Source organism: Sturnus vulgaris, chromosome 1 (genome assembly GCF_052056855.1).
Source record: "Sturnus vulgaris isolate bStuVul1 chromosome 1, bStuVul1.hap1, whole genome shotgun sequence".
In the NCBI taxonomy this organism is placed as follows: domain Eukaryota; kingdom Metazoa; phylum Chordata; class Aves; order Passeriformes; family Sturnidae; genus Sturnus; species Sturnus vulgaris.
This window is the reverse complement of record NC_142243.1, coordinates 45,068,440-45,087,821: the sequence shown is the minus strand read 5'-3', so window position 1 is coordinate 45,087,821 and position 19,382 is coordinate 45,068,440. Positions and strand designations below refer to the sequence as shown.

The following is a 19,382-nucleotide window of genomic DNA, read 5'->3' as shown; positions in this document are numbered from 1 at the left end:
TCCAGCACAAGTGATATTTCTGTTTACTTCACTAAGGCCAGATGTTTCTCCTGCACATATGTGTAAATGTTCTCCAGTGAAGAAGATGAACAGTTTTCTCTCCAGGAATGCCAGTTCAGAAGTCTGTGCAGAAGTTTGCCAGACCTGAGGACTAACCCCTGGTGGGAGCTGCATTTCCTTATATGTGTGATATCCTGTGTCCAACAGAGCACAGTGACTTCTGTGGACATATATGGAAATTCTCCAGACAGACAAGCTGCCTTTCTAGATATGAATTAAGGGAGCAAACATGTTAAAAACCAGCATAGCTAGAGATTCTTCGAGAGGAGAGTAAAGCAATGTGCGTTCTCTCTCTCTCCAGAGCAGGGATTTCACAAAGCACAGACAGTCAAGGCAACCACCACTGAACAGCCCTCTCCGGATGACGGCACAATTAGCAAAGGTATTAAGGGGATATCAGCAAGCTTCAGTCAGTTTTTTCCTCTTTGTCTGATGGGACTTCTGATTGTCACACCACGAATTACATGTCTGAAACAGGAGCTGACATGGCAGAGAAGAAACTGGGACACTGCAGAAACAGCATGACCTCTGTCTGGCATTGCCACAGAGTCACAAGGATAGGATAGGACTTGTGGAGGTCTCTTGTCCAAACCCGTGCACAGAGCAGGGCCAGGTGAGTTTCAAGTACCTCCAGGGACTAGATCCCATAACCTCCCTGGAGCCCTGTCCTGGTGTTCCACTACAATCATGGCAAAAATTTGTTTTCAATACATTAAGTAGTGATTTTCCCGTGGCTACTGCTATATATTCCCCTGAGAAGAGTTGTCTGTTTCACCTTTACACCTTCTCCCTAAATCCCTCTTGAGACATCTCCTGTTGACGCTGACCAAACCCAGTGTCTTCTCATAGGCCAGGTACTCCTGCCCCAGTCAGTCACTTCTGCAGCTCTCGGCTACGGCAGCATCAGTGAAGAACCAGCTGTGGAGCACATGAGACCACAGAGAAAGGCAGAGGCTCTGCCGCTGCACTGATGGGTGCAGTAACAGCTCAGCGGCAAAGGAGTTGGCAGGGCTGACAGAGTGACACATATTCGGCACAGGAGACTTGGTGTACCCTGGTGCTTTTGCTGCATACATGTAGTCTCAGAAAGGAAGAAAGAAACCAGGATGGGACAGCAGAAAATGATGGGTTATTGAGATTATGTAATATATCTCTTGATCATATCTGTATCATTTAACAGGGCAGATAAAGAGATGGCAACTATTCATTTATCTCATCAGTAGAAAATAAGTATTGTTTGCAACCGCTGCCAGCTTCTGTCCCAGCACCTAATCTTTTCCTGTTTGTATCCCTTTAACTCTGCTCGTGTTAGACACCTCCGCTCCAGAGGCTAGAGAATTGATCTGGGCTGACCGGCAGGGGCTGAACAGACTCCAAATGCGGACTCAGCTCACAGTTCAAGTGGACACATACTGCAAGAGCTGCTCTGCCCATGGGTGTGCCTGCCTGCTGCAAGCAGCTTTCCCCATATTGTGCCCATGCCCCAGAGCTAACAGTGCTGAGACAGCCTTTTCTAGCCCACTTTTCCTGTGCAAACCACAAAGATGTTTTCTAGAGTCTGCAGGCAATAATCATTAAGGTTGGAACATTCAGATTTTTAAAATATTTTAAAATTGAGAGCCTGCATTTCCAACTAGCACAAAAAATATCCTCTTTAAGAAATTGCTGCGAAATAATAGGCCAGAACTTCGCAGCCTACACCACAATTGATGCTCTGGCAATGAGGCATTAGGAGAAAATGTTGGTATGGTCACAGTAGCTACTCATAGGGAAGATTGTTGTAGTTACCACCATGTCATAGAAAACTGTCTTACACATAATGACATCTTTATTTCATGTTTAATTTTGCACGGCCTATTAGAAACAGAAGGTATAAAAACTATTGCTGTTGGTGAAATGTGGACCTGCTGGTTGGGATTACAATCACTTAGCTGTAAGTGTCAGGAGTCAGAGTAGCTCTACACCATCGGCACCTACCACTGAGCAGTGTGTCCATGCTCGCCTTATATTTGGGAAAAGAAATTTCATCAGTGTGGTCAGCAGTCTGGAAAGCAATCTATCTTGTCTTAAAGCAGATTTGGCCTGACCTGCCTTGGATGAGGATGCACTGCTCTTTGTTGTTTGTACCGACTATATCTCCCACTAACGGGAGATATAATCATCTCTATTAGAGACAGCCTGTGGCTTCTGTTCAGGCAGCAGGGGATTCCTGTAAGAAGATGGTGACACTATGGCCAGGAGGTAGTTATTAGTCAGAGTTTTGTTATTGCTGACATTTTCTTTCAGTCTCAGCTTTAACAGGCTGGTTTTGCCATGTTACCATCTCCCTGGCTTCTGCACAGTTTCTCACACTCTCTTTCATCTCATGCTGTGAGACCAGGTAATGGATACTTCCAAGCTCTTTACCCAGCCAGGGAGCAGGTCAAATACAGCAACATCTGCACTCCTATAGGATTTTTGATTCCTTATAAGCAGAAATCTTTATGGAGACTTGAACATCACATCCCAAAGGAGAGCAGATGAATTGACAGGTGCTCTGGGTTTTTGGGTGTGCAGACCAGTGAGCCCAGAGGTCACACACCTGCACCCCATACTCTCTTTGGATTCAGCCAAGGTGAATTCCTGCCTCCAGCCTCACAGCCAGAGCAGGAGCAGTCACAAGATACTTTGTGCCTGAGGAAAAGGATCAATATATTTTCTCTTCTTTTGATCATAGGACGATTTTTAGAAAAGCCTCATCAAAGATATGCTTGCTGCCAGCAGTGACTCGGTGCAGACTTGCTCCTCCCTTATCAGCAAGCATCAGCTCAAGCCTGGCCGAACTGGGTGTCTTGCCACCCTTCCAGCCCAGGGTTAGCGAGACGGGGACATGGGCCTCTAGGGGTGTTGACAGGCACTGAATCTGTTAAACATCTGCTTGTGAACTGTCGCTTCCTGCCAAGCACTGCCCACAGACTGGCAGAGCGTCTGCACCGCTCATGGTGCTGCCGTGCACCACATGCACAGCTCAGCCAGATCTCAGCTTGCTGCTGCCCCTGCTGCACTTCAGTGAGTAGGGGCTTATGTGACAGCCCTTGAAATTCTCATTTATTTTTTTCTTATCTTAAAGAGTTAATTTTCAGTGAACTACATGTAACAGCAGAGTCTGGGCTTTTGTCATAACATAATTACCATCAGCTCCACAGTAATACAGCCCTCACTAAAATAAAATCCCAAAGCACGCTTGGTGCAGTAACTCAGTATTTTACCACAGCACATATAAGATCAGTCTAATGTTATTTTCTTTTTCCATTTTGCCTCTAGCCAGTAAATTCAGCATGACAGAAGCATACGCAGAAACCACAGCTGAATACACTTATGATGAACATGCTTTCTCCTGCAATAAAACCGACATCCAAGAGTTTGGGAAAATATTTCTGCCGATATTTTACATTGTGGTATTTGCCCTTGGCCTCACAGGGAATCTAATGGTGGTTTTTGCCGTTGTGAAAGGCAACAAAAAAAGCATCACTGACATCTATCTCCTGAACCTGGCTGTCTCTGACCTTCTCTTTGTTATCTCCCTCCCATTCTGGGCATCCAACACGGTCCGTGGATGGACCCTTGGGACTATTGCATGTACAGCTATTTCTTCTCTGTATTACATTGGTTTCTTTGGGGGCATGTTCTTTATCACTGTTATCAGCATTGACAGGTACTTGGCCATTGTCCGGGCAACTTATTCTCTGAAATCCAGAACAGTAAGACATGGCTTTCTTGTAACCTGTGGAGTATGGGCAGTAGCAGTTTTAGTGTCAGTGCCACATTTTGTGTTCTCCCAGCTCGTAGAAAATGACTGCATTGCTGTCTTCCCAGAGAAGCTGGAGAACATCTGGCCAGTGTTCTGCAATATGGAGCTGAACACCATCGGCTTTTTCATCCCTTTCTGTATCATATTCTATTGCTACTGTGGGATCATCAAAACCCTCCTGTCCTGCAAAAATCAGAAAAAAGCACGAGCCATAAAATTGATACTGGTTGTGGTGGTGGTGTTTTTTCTGTTTTGGTCCCCCTACAATGTACTGATTTTTCTAGATACTTTAAATCACTATGAGTTATTCACAAATTGCAACCAAATTAAGTCATTGGACTACGCAATGCACCTGACCGAAACCATTGCATTCAGTCACTGTTGTCTCAATCCTCTTATCTATGCCTTTGCTGGGGAAAAATTCAGGAAATACCTTTATCATGTCTGCTTAAAGTACTGTCCATTCTCATGTTTCTGTGGGCCCTGCAGTCACTACCAGGTCCCTCATTCAGTTAGTTATGCAGAAAGTGTGATGAACAGCAACATAACCCTGAACACCAGTGACCAGGATGCCTCTGTGTTGGTCTAAAAGGCTCTGGGAAGGAGAAGTGTAGCCGTATGTGTCTCCTGCAGGGATAGCAACCACAGAGGGGTTGCATTTACTTGTATGAAGAGCCTTAATGGCCGCACTGAATTACTGACATGCCTCTAGTTAAGCATTAAATATTCTAAAATAGTAAAGATTTTAAAAACGAGAGCAGTACAATATGTCAGTGTTGGACATGGAATGGTATCAAGAGCAAGGAAGAAGGAAAGTGGAAACAAAAGGAGCACTCTGTGCCTAGAAAAAGAGGTGGAGAAGAATTTAAGCATAGGGAACCTTTTGAACAGTTCCACCACTGGAACTTGTGCATGTGTCAGTTTATGCGCATGTGATACTGATGTACATAGACCTAAACTCATTTTTTAAGGGAAGTGAAATCTCTTTAATGAGTGGTGACTGACTTATATATTTTTGATAGTAAGGGGTATATCTTTGATGCTATATATCCATAAGGAAGTGATTTTGTGGTTATTGATTGCAACAAATGTTTTAACTGTGCTTTCATATGTAATAAAATCCCACTGTTTATTAAAAAAAAAGGAGTTATTTCTGAATATGTGTTTAGTATCACCTGTTCACTCTGTGTTTATAGCATGCAATAATCAGAGCAAGTATCTCTAATCCATCCTTTAGGATTAGAGATATGCCAGTGGGTGTATCTCCTGATTTCCATGGGTTTGACTTCAGCCAAACGCCAGAACTCAGTGGAGCCCTTCACTCAGCACATCCCCAAAGGCTCTGGCCAGTGGATATCAGCACCCTCTGGAACAATGAGCTTGGAAGTATGGGTTTGGATATCCCTATGCTTGGTCCCAATATAGCACAATCAGGCTGGGCATGGTAAGTCCCTGCCTCTCACCCATGCCCTGCTTGCTTTATGTTGTAAACACCAACCATGTCTACACTGTCACAGACAATAGCTTTGGGACAAAATAACCACTTGCCCATGCTGCTTACCACAACCTTCCTCAAGCTTTGGGGCCTCTACCACCACAGCTGATTTCCCCAGGGTAAACTGCAGCTGTACCCAGACTTAATGCATCCCAGAGGACAAATTTCCCATGTGCACTCCGCAGCCTCCTTTTTACTCATGCAGGAACAATGTCCATCAGACAACTGAGTCCTTTACCTGGGCATCCCTGTCATCATCTGCTGCAAAAGGAAAGGAGAATTTGTTGGCACTGTGGACTTAGGTGAGTGGAAAAAGGACTGTTGCCAATAATGAAGATGAGATCACCTTACAAGGAAAAATCAAGGACCAATCTTACAAAACACGTCCATGGCAGCGGAACCCTCTTTCTGTACACTGATAGAACTGGTGATATGTCAAGTCTGAAGAAACACTCCCACTTTTGAACTAACACAAAAAAGTTGTTTCAGAATGTCAGGGGGAGGAGTAGGACCTTTCTTTATGGACCTTAGTACCACCTTGTTTCCTAGAAAATGAGGAGGAGAGTGTGTCTATTGAGCAATTTTCCTATGGCAACAGTTGCACAAATATTCCATTTTTTTTTGCCATTGAATATTCATCACAATTTACAGTAAAAAAACACAACCAAATCAAGTTTTCATAAAACTCTTTGTATTTGGTGGAAATATAATCTCTATGCTCAATTTTGTAATTTTCAGCTATAAGTGGACTTCCAGACCCCAGACTTGATTTCTAAGATTAAGTGTAGCATGAGTGTCACTTGAAATTATATTATTTTTTAAAATTCACTCTGCCTAATCAAGTGATATAAGGCAACTTTGTTTGTCCCTACCTCCAAGAAAGTGGTATTTTAAGAAACTGTATTTTTATAACTTTTTTAAAGAAATGCCAAGATGTGCAGAAAGAAAGAGGAAGGCTCTGAGACTAAACAAGAAGTTATCTGCATGAAGTCAGCCTGAAGACAGTGAGTTGCCCAACTCACTTTAACTTTTTTTATTTAACTTCCCTTTGGTTTTCCAGACAATGGTGAGTTACTGAGTGGGAAGAGTAAAAGGCACCTTTAGAAATTATCCATGTGCTGTCTTCAGAATAAAAGGTGGAAACCCAGAGATTGATGCCAGCTCTCCAGGAAAATAGAGGTTTTTGCTGCTTTGACCCAGTGGCTCCCCAGCAATCCTACCCATGACCAGCACAATGCATCCCTCTCCTTACAGATCCATCCCCCTCTGGCAGGGCAGACTTGCTTCTGAGTCAGATTGCCTCGGCAGCCCTGGGCCCCCCTGCAAGTTACAAAAAACCTTCACTTCCAAGTCAAAGCCCCTCCTGAAATCTTGCACTCCTGTTTTCTCTGCCACACTGTGCTATGGAATACTTCCAAGCACTGTCAGCATAACAGTGCCAAGTTTTAGGCCATGTATTTGCAAGTTACTATGTTTACCATTTATTTTCATGGTTTTATTGCTCAGTAGGTGAGCATTTGAGATTAAAAACTTCAGGGGGTTTCTAGGCATTTGGCTCCACAACAAACTGCTAGTTTATGCAGGTTCCTCCTCATAGGAGCAGCGGTAAACCTTTGGAAACTCAAGTGAAAACCAAAATTACCATTTTCATTTGGTTTGTATTAGCAGGAAGAGTATTCTCGGAATTTTCCTTAAAAAACTTTGGCGTCCATGGGACATACCTGTGCACTGAGAGCAGCAAGTAGCAAACTTTACTAGGTCTGGGTTCAGCTGCAAGCTGAGATAGGCATTGCTGCCCTTTGCTGCACTGCACCATTCAGGCCTGACAGAAAGCCCACTGATGTCTCTTTAAGAACTGGACTTTCAGTTAATTGTAGCCTTTATTTAAAGATACAACTTCTCTTTCAAAACCTCTGCAGCAGGAAATTGGTGTTTTCTAACTGTCTGGTTAGTTTACAACCTGCAAAGATTTTCTATGCACGGTACTAATGATATGTTAATCCTTAGACTGGATCAACACATCCCTGAGGACCAGCAACATCCTGTTCCTACCCATTGCCCATGAGAAAGTAACCCACTCTCTCAGTGTGGCATATAACCTTTTCATCTGCCATAAATTAAGGACAGACTCTTGCTTACTTAGCAAGTCATAATTTACACTTGGAAATGTTCACACACTTGTTTCTATCAATTGAACAGTTTTCAGTTGTGCAAAAAGGAGGTGAGGAAATCTCTGGGTTTGGGGGGTGGGCGTTGGCCTTTGGGGTTTTGAGGGGTGATGTGCTATCTTTGCATCCTAATTTTTCATTATTATCAACTTTTTTTCCTGTTTGAGAATCACACTGACACCATAAATCTTTTCCCAGCTCGGTTAAAGTTTGAGGAACTAGTAAAACCTGAATCCAAATTTCCTTGGCAGGTTCATGACTATATTTCACATTCTACTTAAAAATAGAATGAACAAGACATATGAACATATGACATATTTATAAATCATAAATATGAACATATTTAGCTGAACTGCTTGCAGTGAGATACATGGACATCAGTATTTTTTTAGGTGCCACTGTAATGCTTCTCATTCAATTATTACAACACAGTTCCAAAACAATAGGACTTACATTTCTTCTTCCTTTTTTTTTTTTTTTTAAAACCACTCTGGATTCTTGAGATTTTTAACAAAAAACTTGTACAAAAACTTAGAAGTGCAGCTGTTCAAAGCATCACATTGGCCTAGGAGATTGCTCAGCAGTGAAAGCTGTCATTTTCAACACTGGCATCAGAAGGAGCCTGTCACTACCCACATATTTCCTTTGGATTCAGCATTTGGTGGGAGTGGATTTGAAGTCCTAGCCCAGGGTAGTCTGGAGTTTTAATGACTTTCTCCACAGTGGAACCATTAATTAATTAATGGATTACGAGTTAAGTTCTGTCATTTCCATCTTGTCTCTATAACCTTTGTGAGGTCCCTCACTGAGATCTTGTGAGTGACACAAGACCCTTGTCCTAGCAAGACAACAAGGGAATGAGTCTGATCCATGCAAATCCCAAGTCCTGCTATCACTGAAAAACAAATGAGAAATTTTCAAAGAAAATCTGAAGTTGCGCTACCTCTAACCACTGTTGCTTTTTCAGGTCCCATCTGGTAATGTCTTTCCTCTGTAGTTATAGCCCAAGCATGATGCATATTTGCCAAAGGCCATTAACACATCACTTCTAAAATAGCCACTGAATGAAATATTTTCTGCATTAAGAACATACCTGGTCCTGCTCAAAGTTTTACTGTTTGCAGTTCTAATGCCTTGGGTTTTAGCTTTTGTATTTTTCAGATTCTCTGCTGCTCAGTGTGTAACTCTGAAACTTCATATTAGGTGTTAGTAAGTTCTCTTCACAGGGTACTTAGACAAAACAATTCCTTCCCAGCTAGAGAATCAAGGACAACCTGTACCCAAAAGCATAAACAATGGTGAGGGAAAGGGGGCTGTGGTTGGATAATTTATCCCAATATGTAGATTAACTAAAACTTACAAAAGTATAAAGATTTATGACCGGGATTCATCTTGGATTTGATTCGGGTGTAGCCCTGACCGGGCTCCTGCACTGCCCAAAGTGTATCCTTTAAATAAATACCTGTTCTATTCCTTTTTCTCTGTCTAGTCTCTGTTCTAGGCATCAGTTCACTTTCTTAACTCTGTAGATACCCAAAACTCTAATGAAAATCTGTGTCATCCAGAGTTATTATTTTGAAATTCAAGTTCAGTCATCAAAGCAAAACTTGAGAACCATTTCTAAGTATTAAAAATTGGTTTCTGACACTTAACCATATACATATGGTTTCTGTTGAAGTTAGCAATAATTCTGCTGCCACTTTTAAGCAGAACTTCCTAATTTACTTGGTAGCCACTGTAAGAGCTTAGTTTTCATCATACACACCCAAACCTCATGATCTGCGTTTTACAGGGCCAGTGCTAACACACTGTTTTCAATATGGGAAAAAAAAAATCCACCAACTGTTCCTGTCTGATTTTGCTTGTTACACTAATATGCAACACAAAAATGTTAATACATTGCATCTTACATTCCTCTCCCTAAAGCAATACTGTGAAATAACTCCCACTGGACATGAGAAAAATGGTTTGCTTTTGAAGATGCATTTACCACATTTCTAATCATGGTATTTCAGTCAGCAGGAAGAAGCACATGAACTTGGTCTCACTGAAAGCAGAGGTTAGTAAATAGGAAAGAGAATACAAGCAAGGACTCTGGCACTGCTGTTTCACTAGACAAGGGATAATAATCCACTTTCCAACTGCAGCTGTCACTGGAACAGTTTGCTTCCCACCCGACTCAGATTTTAAGTCTCTGATAAATTGCATGCATTTGCCACTGCTCCATATCCAGCCGCAGCACAACAGCCCCACAACACAGAAGTCCAATATGCCAGGATAATGCAGGCAACCGAAAGCTGCATTTCTCCCATGAGGAGTTCACGTTTAGCCCATAAATTTCCTACATTGAACCGAAAGCCGGCGCCAGCGATAGGCGTGGAAATGCCAGCAGAGGTAGCAGCGGCCCACACTTGCAGGGCCCGGAGCACACCCACAGAGCTGAGGACTCAGAGCGGCCCTGGCCCCACACACCTGCGGCGAGACACTTCCCCCTGGTGTCACACTTGAGCTACTGTTCCCATGAGGAATCTGTGCCTGGAGCAGGACGACTCCTTACAGTCCCGAGCTGCTGCTTCGATTATTTTTCCAGTTTCCAACCAGGTAGAAGCGAGCCAGAAGGAAATGGTAAATCTGAAACGCACCTGCAGCAGGTTGTTGAACCATCTTTGGCCACAACCCTTTGCCACCCACTTTGCCCCAGGCAATTGCTGAGCAACACAGATCCCTGTTTGGCCATGAAAGGTATTTCCCTCTGGGGAATGGGAACCAGGAGTGCTAATGGCCTGTAATCAGCCAGGGATGGGGAACTGGATAAGCGTGCCCAGGAATTGCGTCTTCAGCACTTCCTAGGGACATCGTGCTAGGCCTTCTAGTACAGATGAAGGACCTTCCCCTCACTTCTTTGCCCCGCAAGGATTGTGTCTGAGGAGGCTCAAAGCTGGGTTTGCCTGTTTTGGGAATGGCAGTATTAAAGCTGACTAAAACTTACCAGGTCTTAACCCCTAAGTGGCTTCAGAGCCCCTTTGCAGTGAGTGTCTGCTGCCCCTTGAGAGTGCCCCTCCCCCTTGGACTCCTGTCAGAAAATAGCTATCCTCATACTGTGATCAGCTTTTTTTTTTTGTTTGTTTCTTTGGTTTTTGTTTGTGTTTTTTGTTTGGTTGGCTTTTTCTTTTGGTTTGGTTTTTGTTTTGTTTTGAGATTTTTTTTTTCCCAAGGGAGCCCTCATTTGGGTAATTAAGGCTAACCCTCACTTGATATCTTGTTCAGTTCCTTTTTCTTGGTCCGGTTGCTGAGCCTTGCTCTCGAGATCCTCCTGGTAGTTCAGGTTTCAGGAGGCTACAGTGAAAGGATGGACAAAATTCAAGTTACAATAAAAACAACACAGAATTACCAGACCAGGGTTTACAGTTCGTCAGATTCACGAGGTGCAGCTGTAGACAGTGGCATACATCTTTTTGCACAAGGCTGACAGCACCTGGAGCCAAGTATTTCCAGAGTCACCACACCTTCTCACTATCCCTGTAATCACCCTTGGCTCACACAGGACCCTCTGCCCTAAGCTCATGTCATTCCTTCTGCCCATCTTTAGTGTCAGTTCTTTCTCTGCATTTCCAGAAGGTGGCATCATTAAACTCCATTGGACCTGAAAGTCATTCATGGTTAAACCAGGGCACCAGTCAAGCCAGTGGAGTCACTGATGAGCAAGTACAGAGTGTAAAAAATATGTTTATGAAAAGTAAGAAAAAATTAATCACTACATTGTGCTGATGGAAGAAACTTCAGTTTCTCAAAGGTTTTATTTATTTGCTTGTGAGCAAATGAAAGTGTGTGAATGTAAAATTAACTATAGGCAGTTTTACCAATAATTCACAAAGCACATCAGATTACCCTGTGAATCACAAAGATGACAGAGGTACTCCAATGAAAACCTTTTGTTGTGCCTGCCACAGTTTCATTTTGGTGTCCTGAGTGGTTTCCCCTGCTACTAAATGTGAACTGAATATTGTGTAAGTTGGCTGTACAGATTATCTTGAATGGGCCTTTCAGTGAAGCAGCTTTTCCATGGGATAACAGAGTGCCTGGACCTTAGCAAACATGGAAAGATTAGTAGTTGGTAAGATCAAGTATTAGTTCTTTCTCACTCTTGATCCTGTGCAAATACTTTAGTTCTTTTATATTACATCTGCTGTGGGAGGAACATGTCAGGAGAGACTTTGAAGATGTAGATGTTTAGGATACCAGTAATTTAATAAGCTTTTAAAGGCTACCAGCAACTAAAGTGTTTGAGACTCAGAGGCACCAACACAAAGCACACAGAACACAAAGCCTTTACGCCACATTGCCATCCTTCCTCTGTATCTAAACTCATCACAATAAGCACACAAAAAAATGGCTTGAGAACACTTCTGCTATTCACCACTGCCTTGCCTTTTTTCTTTTTTTTTTTTTTTCTTCAGAAAGGCCAGCCTTTAAGAAGGTATCATAGTTAAGATTAGATGATGGCGGGGACATTTAGAAAAACAAATAATTAAATCTCAGGTATCAGCTGCTCCTCAGAGTGGAAACAGCCCAAATTTCTTACCTACCTGTAGAAACAGCTTGGTAACATTTAACAAATCACTAAACATGACAAAGAAAGCTCCCTGCTGTGCCATTTCACATTTAAAAAGAATAAAACTCATTTTTTTTACACCAGTGATTTTTATTTTAAGTAAAATTCAACATACAAAATGACTATTTCTATCATGCTCGAGGTGAGAAGTTTCAGTTCTTTTTTTTAATGAGGAGTTCTGTCTGGAGCAGCTTTGCAAGCTCAGCATGTAGAAAGAAAGCAAATTAGGCTGAGGAAACAGAATGGCTGACACCATTCACAGCATCACTAGTGGATATAAACAGTAGAATGCACACTGGGGCTGGTCCACTGAAAGAAAAAAAGATGAGGGGAATTGCAGCTTAGCGTTGAACAGGGAAAGATGCTTTTGGCTTAAATCATTTCCTTGTCAGCACAAACAGCTATCTTAGCCAAAGGGAATTAATGCATTCAAAAAGATTGAAGTAAATTGTGAGTGAATCATCAGAAACAACAACAGTGGTTGTCTCTAAAGCTAGGAAATTATTCACTTCCTTTTTAAAGTTCTCTCTCAGATTGCTCTCAGTTTTGCTGCAAGAAATTTGGAATACATTAAAAATTACAAAGAAAGGAACAGTACAATAAACTGGTAGCACAAACACTTTGCTAACAAGGAAGGATGGGAGCTACAGATGTGCGAACTGTAATCCAAATTCTCCTGAATTGCAAAAGAAGAACCCCACAAGGCCAGACTATGCACGAAGGAGCTGGCCACCTGATGGAGAGGATGGTTTGATGAGAAAGGTAAATGTCCATCTGTGACTTTGGCAGCCTAGATCCTGCACTGATCCACACAATCAGTCAAAATACTAATTCTTGCAATAGTTGTCCCTTTTTATTTACTGTCATCTGCTTCTCCCAAGGGCCAGCCTCTTCCAAATGAGGGCTTGTCTGAATCATCTGTCCCTGGCCAGCACTGAGATCAGACAGAATGGATGGTGCACTGCCATATCAGTGGTAAGTATCTCACAGCCTACTCAGTGAGTTACGTAAATGTCTATCTGGAGTCCTTCCTTGGGCAAGACTCTTATGCCTCCTGTAAAATGACAAATTAATTATAAGACTTCCCATAAAAGATGAGAGTGGCTGAAATAATCTTTTGGTGAGAAGCAAAGTTTTTTATGATATGTTGTTCCACATTTTGCTTTTATTAAGTTTCTTCCTGTTCCATTTAATGTGCCCTCCCCCACCCCTTACCATCTCATATAAAAGGTTAATCTTCCAGTCAGGCCAATCAGGTTTGGTCCACACCTGTGCACTCATGATTTATTTGGTCAGTGCCACATATCCCGATACCATTTAGTAAAGTGGTAAAATGACCTTCTCTTCCCCTTCAAAACCTTTAGTTTTACAGCAACATCACTGAGAACACTTCCTCCTTCCCCCATGATCTTGCCATCTCCTGCCATTCTCCCTTGTCTTAGTCTCTGCCAGGTTCTCCAAGAAGCATCTGAAAAAGACAGCCATGTGTTACAAGGGGACCTCAGAGCTCCCCTGCTGGAAACTAGTTATACTCAGTCCCTTCCACTCTTCTTTCTCTCCAAGCAATTGCAGGACTGAACTCACAACACCTTTTCTCTATTTTCTGCATTGTCTCATTTGCTCTTTTTTTTCCTGTTTGCTCTCCAGTTTTCTTTGCAGGCTCTCCCAGGGACTCTGTCCACTGGTAAGCCATCAGAAGGGATTTCAGGATTGATTCATGTCCTCTTGATTTTTATGAACTGGTAGATATATTTTTTTAATCTTCATTTTCCAGAGTTCACACATCATAAGTTTTCAGCATCTGAAGTTGTAACTATTTTTCTCTTTTTTGTGACTAAACATTCCTCTTTCTGCAGAAACACTTGCTCAGTCTTCTTTCCCATTTGGCGATTTACCATGAAGTGAGTTGGTATTATGGCAGGTGCATTTGCTACTCGAAAGCCTTCCAAAGAAGGACTGGGAAAAAAGCACTGTGCCAGGTAGGTGCTTTCTTCAGGCTAGTGCCAAATGGATCATTGCAACCTGGAATTCACATAGCTGCAGACTTTTTCCCTGCAGACAGTATGCCTGAAAGATCAGAAACATATCTTGAATTGTGGCGTGTGTGCTAATGATAGGTTTTGAAAGATTGCTGATGATGGTCAACACATCTTGCAAAATGTTGCTGCTGATGGGAAAACAATTCCTTAACCAGAGTTCTTACACGGTCGAAGGGATTTAATATCTGGATTCAGTTCTATCCACCTCTTCATCTGGAAATCAAGAAAAATCATCACTGATGAAATTCAGAGAAGATACGTAGTTTGATAGAGCTGAAAATAATGAGTGGGACGAGATAAGCATGCAGATGCATGATGGTTTATTGAGGAGAAAAAATTTGCAGCCAGAACTAAGAAACATCAATGTCTAGGAGAGCATTGTAAAGAGCAAGAGGTGTTTTTTTCCTGAAAAGCATGTACTCAAAGAAAGATTTTCTGTCATAGTTATTGTGGCTAAAGAGCTGAACTTGTGGCTCTAGTGCAACAATATGTCAAAGAAAAGATTAATGAGGCCCTTAGAGAGACAAAAGAACAACAAGAGGAACAGCTTCTGGTTTCTGTGAACAGAGCTGATGAAATGGGTACAATAGTCTGCTTATCTGATGTCCACATCCTTTAAGGACTGCTAGTACACTGAAGAGAAAATGTACATGATCTGCAGATCAATAACCTGTACTGGAGGAACATCTCCCAGAGACAGATTTTAAAATCTCTACAGACACAGCTTGTGAAAGATGACTGGCAAGATCCTTCCCATACAATTGTTTAATTCTGGCAAAACCTGAAACCAGTTGATCCTGCATCTCATGCTGTCTTCACATCAAGCTTTTCAGCCAAACATAAGTTATTGGGCAGTATAACAGAGGCATATGAGATAGCAGCAAGTAGCAAAACTGAACAAGAGCTGTACCTGTGTCTGGAATAACACCAGAGAGTGAACAAGAAAACATATAATCTCTTGTGGACAGAGATGTCCGATTCTTCCTACTCTCACTACCACCTTCTGTAGATTTCTTGTTTCTGCTTCTCACTGTGTCATTTCAGTTTCCTCTGATCACAAGAAAGCAGGCTCCTCTGTTGAGAAATGGTTTATACTTCTGCTTGGCTGGTCTTTTCTGGAAAACAGCACCTGCCAGCTGCCAGCACAGCTGTTCTGTTGGCAGGACATACAACCACCCCGCTTGACTACCATATGTCCTCTGTGCTAGCTTCTCCTTTCTCAGGATCCCCTAAAAGACAAATAAGGCCCATCTCACTCTCAAGATAAATTCATAGAAGCTGCTGAGCTTCCTGCTGGGACAGAGAGCCACGGTAAAGCTCAGCACTTTGCATGCTCTGTCCTTAGACCACACATGCATGTGCATATCCTACTTCTTATTCAATATTTTGACCACTCTTATATTTTGTGCTAGGCAGTGGCAGGAGGTAGATTTGCTGTATATAAAACCTGCAACAGAAAATATCAAGCAAAAAGGTAGTGTGAATTAATATGCCTTCATTTCAGTTTTTAGTAAGGTAAGTAGAAGTTAGGAAGATCAAACAACAGTGATTAAAAGGAACCTTCCCAACACTAAATCTATAAAGTTTTTTTCTTCTACAATTACAATTAATTGAAAAATTATCTATCAGAGAAGGACTAAAAACACACTTTTCACACACACGCAAAGTGCCTGACTCCTTTCTGCTCACTACAGGTGATTCTTTGATTTTTTTTTCCCCTGAGATTAAGAAAAGAACAAGGTTTCAGTTGGATGAGAGCTGAGTGACATCTATGCTTAGTGACATCAGTTTTAATGATTGCTGGATGAGATGAAACGGCTTTAACTCAGTAATCAGTCTCCCAGTGGAAATGGTGATTTTTTAAAAACATTATGTGTTTAATTCTATTTCTGACTTAAAGGGACTGTTTCTGATGAGCACTGAGGAGAGAAGTACTTATGATACAATCTAAGGAAGTCGAGGCTTCCGTTAAGAGACACAGCTACCTAGTGACATCTGCTTTTTACATCTGGTGGATAGTGCTGTGTGGGTAGCACCTCCGTGGCGGAGCTACCTGAAGAGAAGCAAGTGATTCTGCACCCTTACAGCAAAGAAGCTTCGTCACATCATCTGAGAAGAAAGGAGGAGAAAAGGTAAAATTCATAAAATGCTCAAGCATTCGTGTATCATGTACACTCATGATATGTGTGAATGTAATGCTTTCTCATTTACCTTTTATAGCTTCTCAGGTAATTCTTTTAGGCAGTTTTAAGAATTCTTGCATCATCAGAAGTGGGTGTATTCTGTGAGCATATGTTTTTAAGTACTCAGATATATTATGCTGAACCTAGATTAGATTCAGGTATGTCTGGGTGCAGTTGCTGCAAAGCTGTCATTTCTACACCACTGGTGTCAAACGGTTCCTGTAACTTTGTGATTTGTAAATCAGATTAAATTCCTCTCTGTAGAATGAAACAGAACTGTAGGCTGGAAAGGTGTCATGCTTGGGACTACATGCAGTAGGTTTCAGATTAATGATAGTCAATGTTTGCTGGTATGTAGCAGCAACACACAGGGCAAAGACAAGTAAAGCTAAGAAATTTCTCTTCTGCTTTCTGTTCATAAAATGAAGACAAAGGGGAAGAACATAGCTCAGGCTTAGAGTTCTAATATGTTAGGTTAAAAAAATGCTACTTGTGATGTGAATAACCCGCATAAGAACAGAACTCAGACTTGAATTTCTGGTATGCTAGGCTAAAAGAATGATGCTGTGATGTGAATAACACACAGACTCATAAGTCAGCAAAATATTTGCCCTGTGTCCAAACTTACATCACTTATGACTGCCTATTAGAAAAGAACATGCATATGAAGATGACAAATTCCTTTTACTCATTTAGCCATTGAAAACAAGCACTTTTCAAAATAAGCACTATTGAAAGCTCATGACAGCTTTCAGGAAATGTAATTTCATAAGGAAAGTCTGATGCATGTTTATCACTGTCTTTTTACGGTGGGTGACATATGCCTGATGGGAAAGGTGGGTGAGTGAAATTCTGAACTGCTATGAACAATGAGTTTGCTTTTTACTTTGCTCTACATGGAACTTAACCCTCTCTGATTTGACACCGTGGCTCACATCTTTCATTCCCATGCTTTCCTGTCATCCATTTGAACTTCCCTTTGTGCTTGATATGCAAGTTGCACAGTGCTGCATGGACTAAGCACATGCATGCTAAGGACAGTACCTTGTTCAAGTGTGCACATGCATCCATCCCATAATGCTTACATAATGTCTGAGAACCTGCAGTGAGTCGTGTGCCGAGCTGCGAGTCAGTCACTTGTGATTCAGATTTGTGGAGTAACCACATGGTCTTGACGCACTGAAAGTCACTGACATTTTTATATTCTTCCCTTCTCAGAACTGGGGGAAAAAACATGAGTTCTTCAAGTACAGAGTCCCTTGAAGTTGAATTCTCAACCTTTTATGACTATTACGATACTTATTACGATGCTCCAAAATTATGCAGTAAAGAAGGCGTCAGGAGGTTTGCAGCCTCCTTCCTACCTGTTCTGTATTCCCTGGTATTCCTGGTCGGGCTCGCTGGAAACATTTTGGTCATCGTGGTTCTCTTAAAATACAAGAGGCTGAAGAGCATGACTGATGTGTACCTGCTAAACCTCGCCATCTCAGATTTGCTCTTCGTTTTATCTTTGCCATTCTGGTCTTACTTCTCAGTAGACCAATGGGTTTTTGGAACTCCGTGGTGTAAAATCATTTCGTGGATCTACCTGGTTGGGTTTTACAGTGGGATATTTTTTATTATGCTAATGAGCATAGACAGATACCTGGCAATTGTCCGTGCAGTGTTTTCCTTGAAAGCAAGGACCGCCTTCCATGGCTTGATTACTAGCCTTGTTGTATGGCTAGTAGCTCTTTTAGCCTCAGTCCCTGAGCTTGTATTTAGAGAGTCTTTTAATGAACATAATTATACTACCTGCAAGCCGATATTTCCAGGCAATTTCACAACATGGAAGCTTTTTTCCACTTTGGAAGTCAACATTTTAGGGCTCCTAATCCCTTTTATAATTATGACATTTTGCTACTCCATGATCATTAAAACATTAGTTCACTGTAGAAATGACAAAAAGAATAAGGCTGTGAAGATGATTTTTGCTGTGATGATTGTGTTTTTCTTTTTTTGGACCCCCTACAACATTGTTATTTTTTTACAACTGCTGGAATTTATGGGAGTCATTAAAGACTGTCAAGTGAGCAGGAGTCTGGACTATGCCTTCCAGGTAACAGAAATCCTTGGACTTTTTCACTGTTGCCTCAATCCAGTAATCTATTTCTTCATGGGGGAGAAGTTTAAGAAGTACCTGAAGATGCTCTTCAAGAACTGGCAGTTACCTGGGTATTTCTGTAAGTGGTGTGGAGTTCACATCACTTACCACACTGAATCTACTAGTTCATTCCACACACAGTCTACAGGGGACCAAGACGGTCTGTAAGGCATTTCAGACCAGCCACTGAATCAGCAGCAAGCAAACTGACAACAGTGGGAACTTTGAAAAGCAGGAACTTTGAAAAGCTAAGCAAATGCAGACACATCTAACAATAAGCTAGTGCTGGATAATTATTTACTTCAGCTTTATTTGTGCCTCTAGATTTTCTGAGTATTATGACAGAAGATGTCCCAAATGTGGAACATGGGAGATGGACATGCAAGGTTTCTCCGCTGTGATTACAAATCACTGCTCAGCTCTGTGCAAAGCACTGCACTGCGTGGCTTCTTTTTCTCCAGCATCAAGACATTGGCCTGCATGGAGGGGCAGAGGTGAGGCAGCACCTTGTCATCAGCACATGCACTTGGAAAACATATTCATGTATTCAAGGATGATGATAACCATACTTTTTTATTCTGCAGTTGACTCTTAGGTAGCTATTAGCAGTATCTGCTACTTTTAAATGTTTCATGGCAGGGGAGACGATATATCCCCTGTTATTAAGAAAAAGGACAAAATATATTCTCTATATGCACAAAGACACAAAGCAAAGCCATTACTTTTCATTGTAGGTGTGTTTTCTCTCGGGTTGACATATATGTCTATATATAGGTGTATATATAGGCATTTTGAATTACTTTATCACTGTAACTCAGGATAGCAATTCTGTATTTTAATTAACATAGAAAATATTTTGAATATTTTTGAATAAAAGTGTTTAAAAACCTTA

At 41.6% G+C, this 19,382-nt stretch overlaps 2 protein-coding genes across 5 annotated transcripts in view; both read left to right on the top strand.

The window, feature by feature from the left end:
* Positions 1–4,993, top strand: part of CX3CR1 (C-X3-C motif chemokine receptor 1) — an 11,693-nt gene extending 6,700 nt beyond the window's left edge. Inside the window, exon 3 of the mRNA XM_014878471.2 lies at positions 3,364–4,993. Within this exon, the coding sequence (XP_014733957.1) occupies positions 3,378–4,439 (1,062 nt within the window). The 5' untranslated portion in view covers positions 3,364–3,377 and the 3' untranslated portion in view covers positions 4,440–4,993. The remainder of the gene's footprint in view (positions 1–3,363) is intronic.
* CCR4 (C-C motif chemokine receptor 4) overlaps positions 1–19,382 on the top strand; it is a 26,076-nt gene extending 6,694 nt beyond the window's left edge. The window contains exons 1-5 of one of the 4 annotated variants that reach the window (XM_088165335.1): positions 10,422–12,887; positions 13,007–13,100; positions 13,982–14,104; positions 16,065–16,296; positions 17,566–19,382. In XM_088165335.1, coding sequence (XP_088021461.1) covers positions 17,582–18,658 — 1,077 coding nt within the window. In that variant the 5' untranslated portion in view covers positions 10,422–12,887; positions 13,007–13,100; positions 13,982–14,104; positions 16,065–16,296; positions 17,566–17,581 and the 3' untranslated portion in view covers positions 18,659–19,382. Of the gene's footprint in view, positions 1–10,421; positions 12,888–13,006; positions 13,101–13,981; positions 14,105–15,433; positions 15,639–16,064; positions 16,297–17,565 lie in introns of those variants that run through there. The other 3 variants (XM_088165328.1, XM_088165344.1, XM_014878466.2) reach the window with 3 other exon arrangements.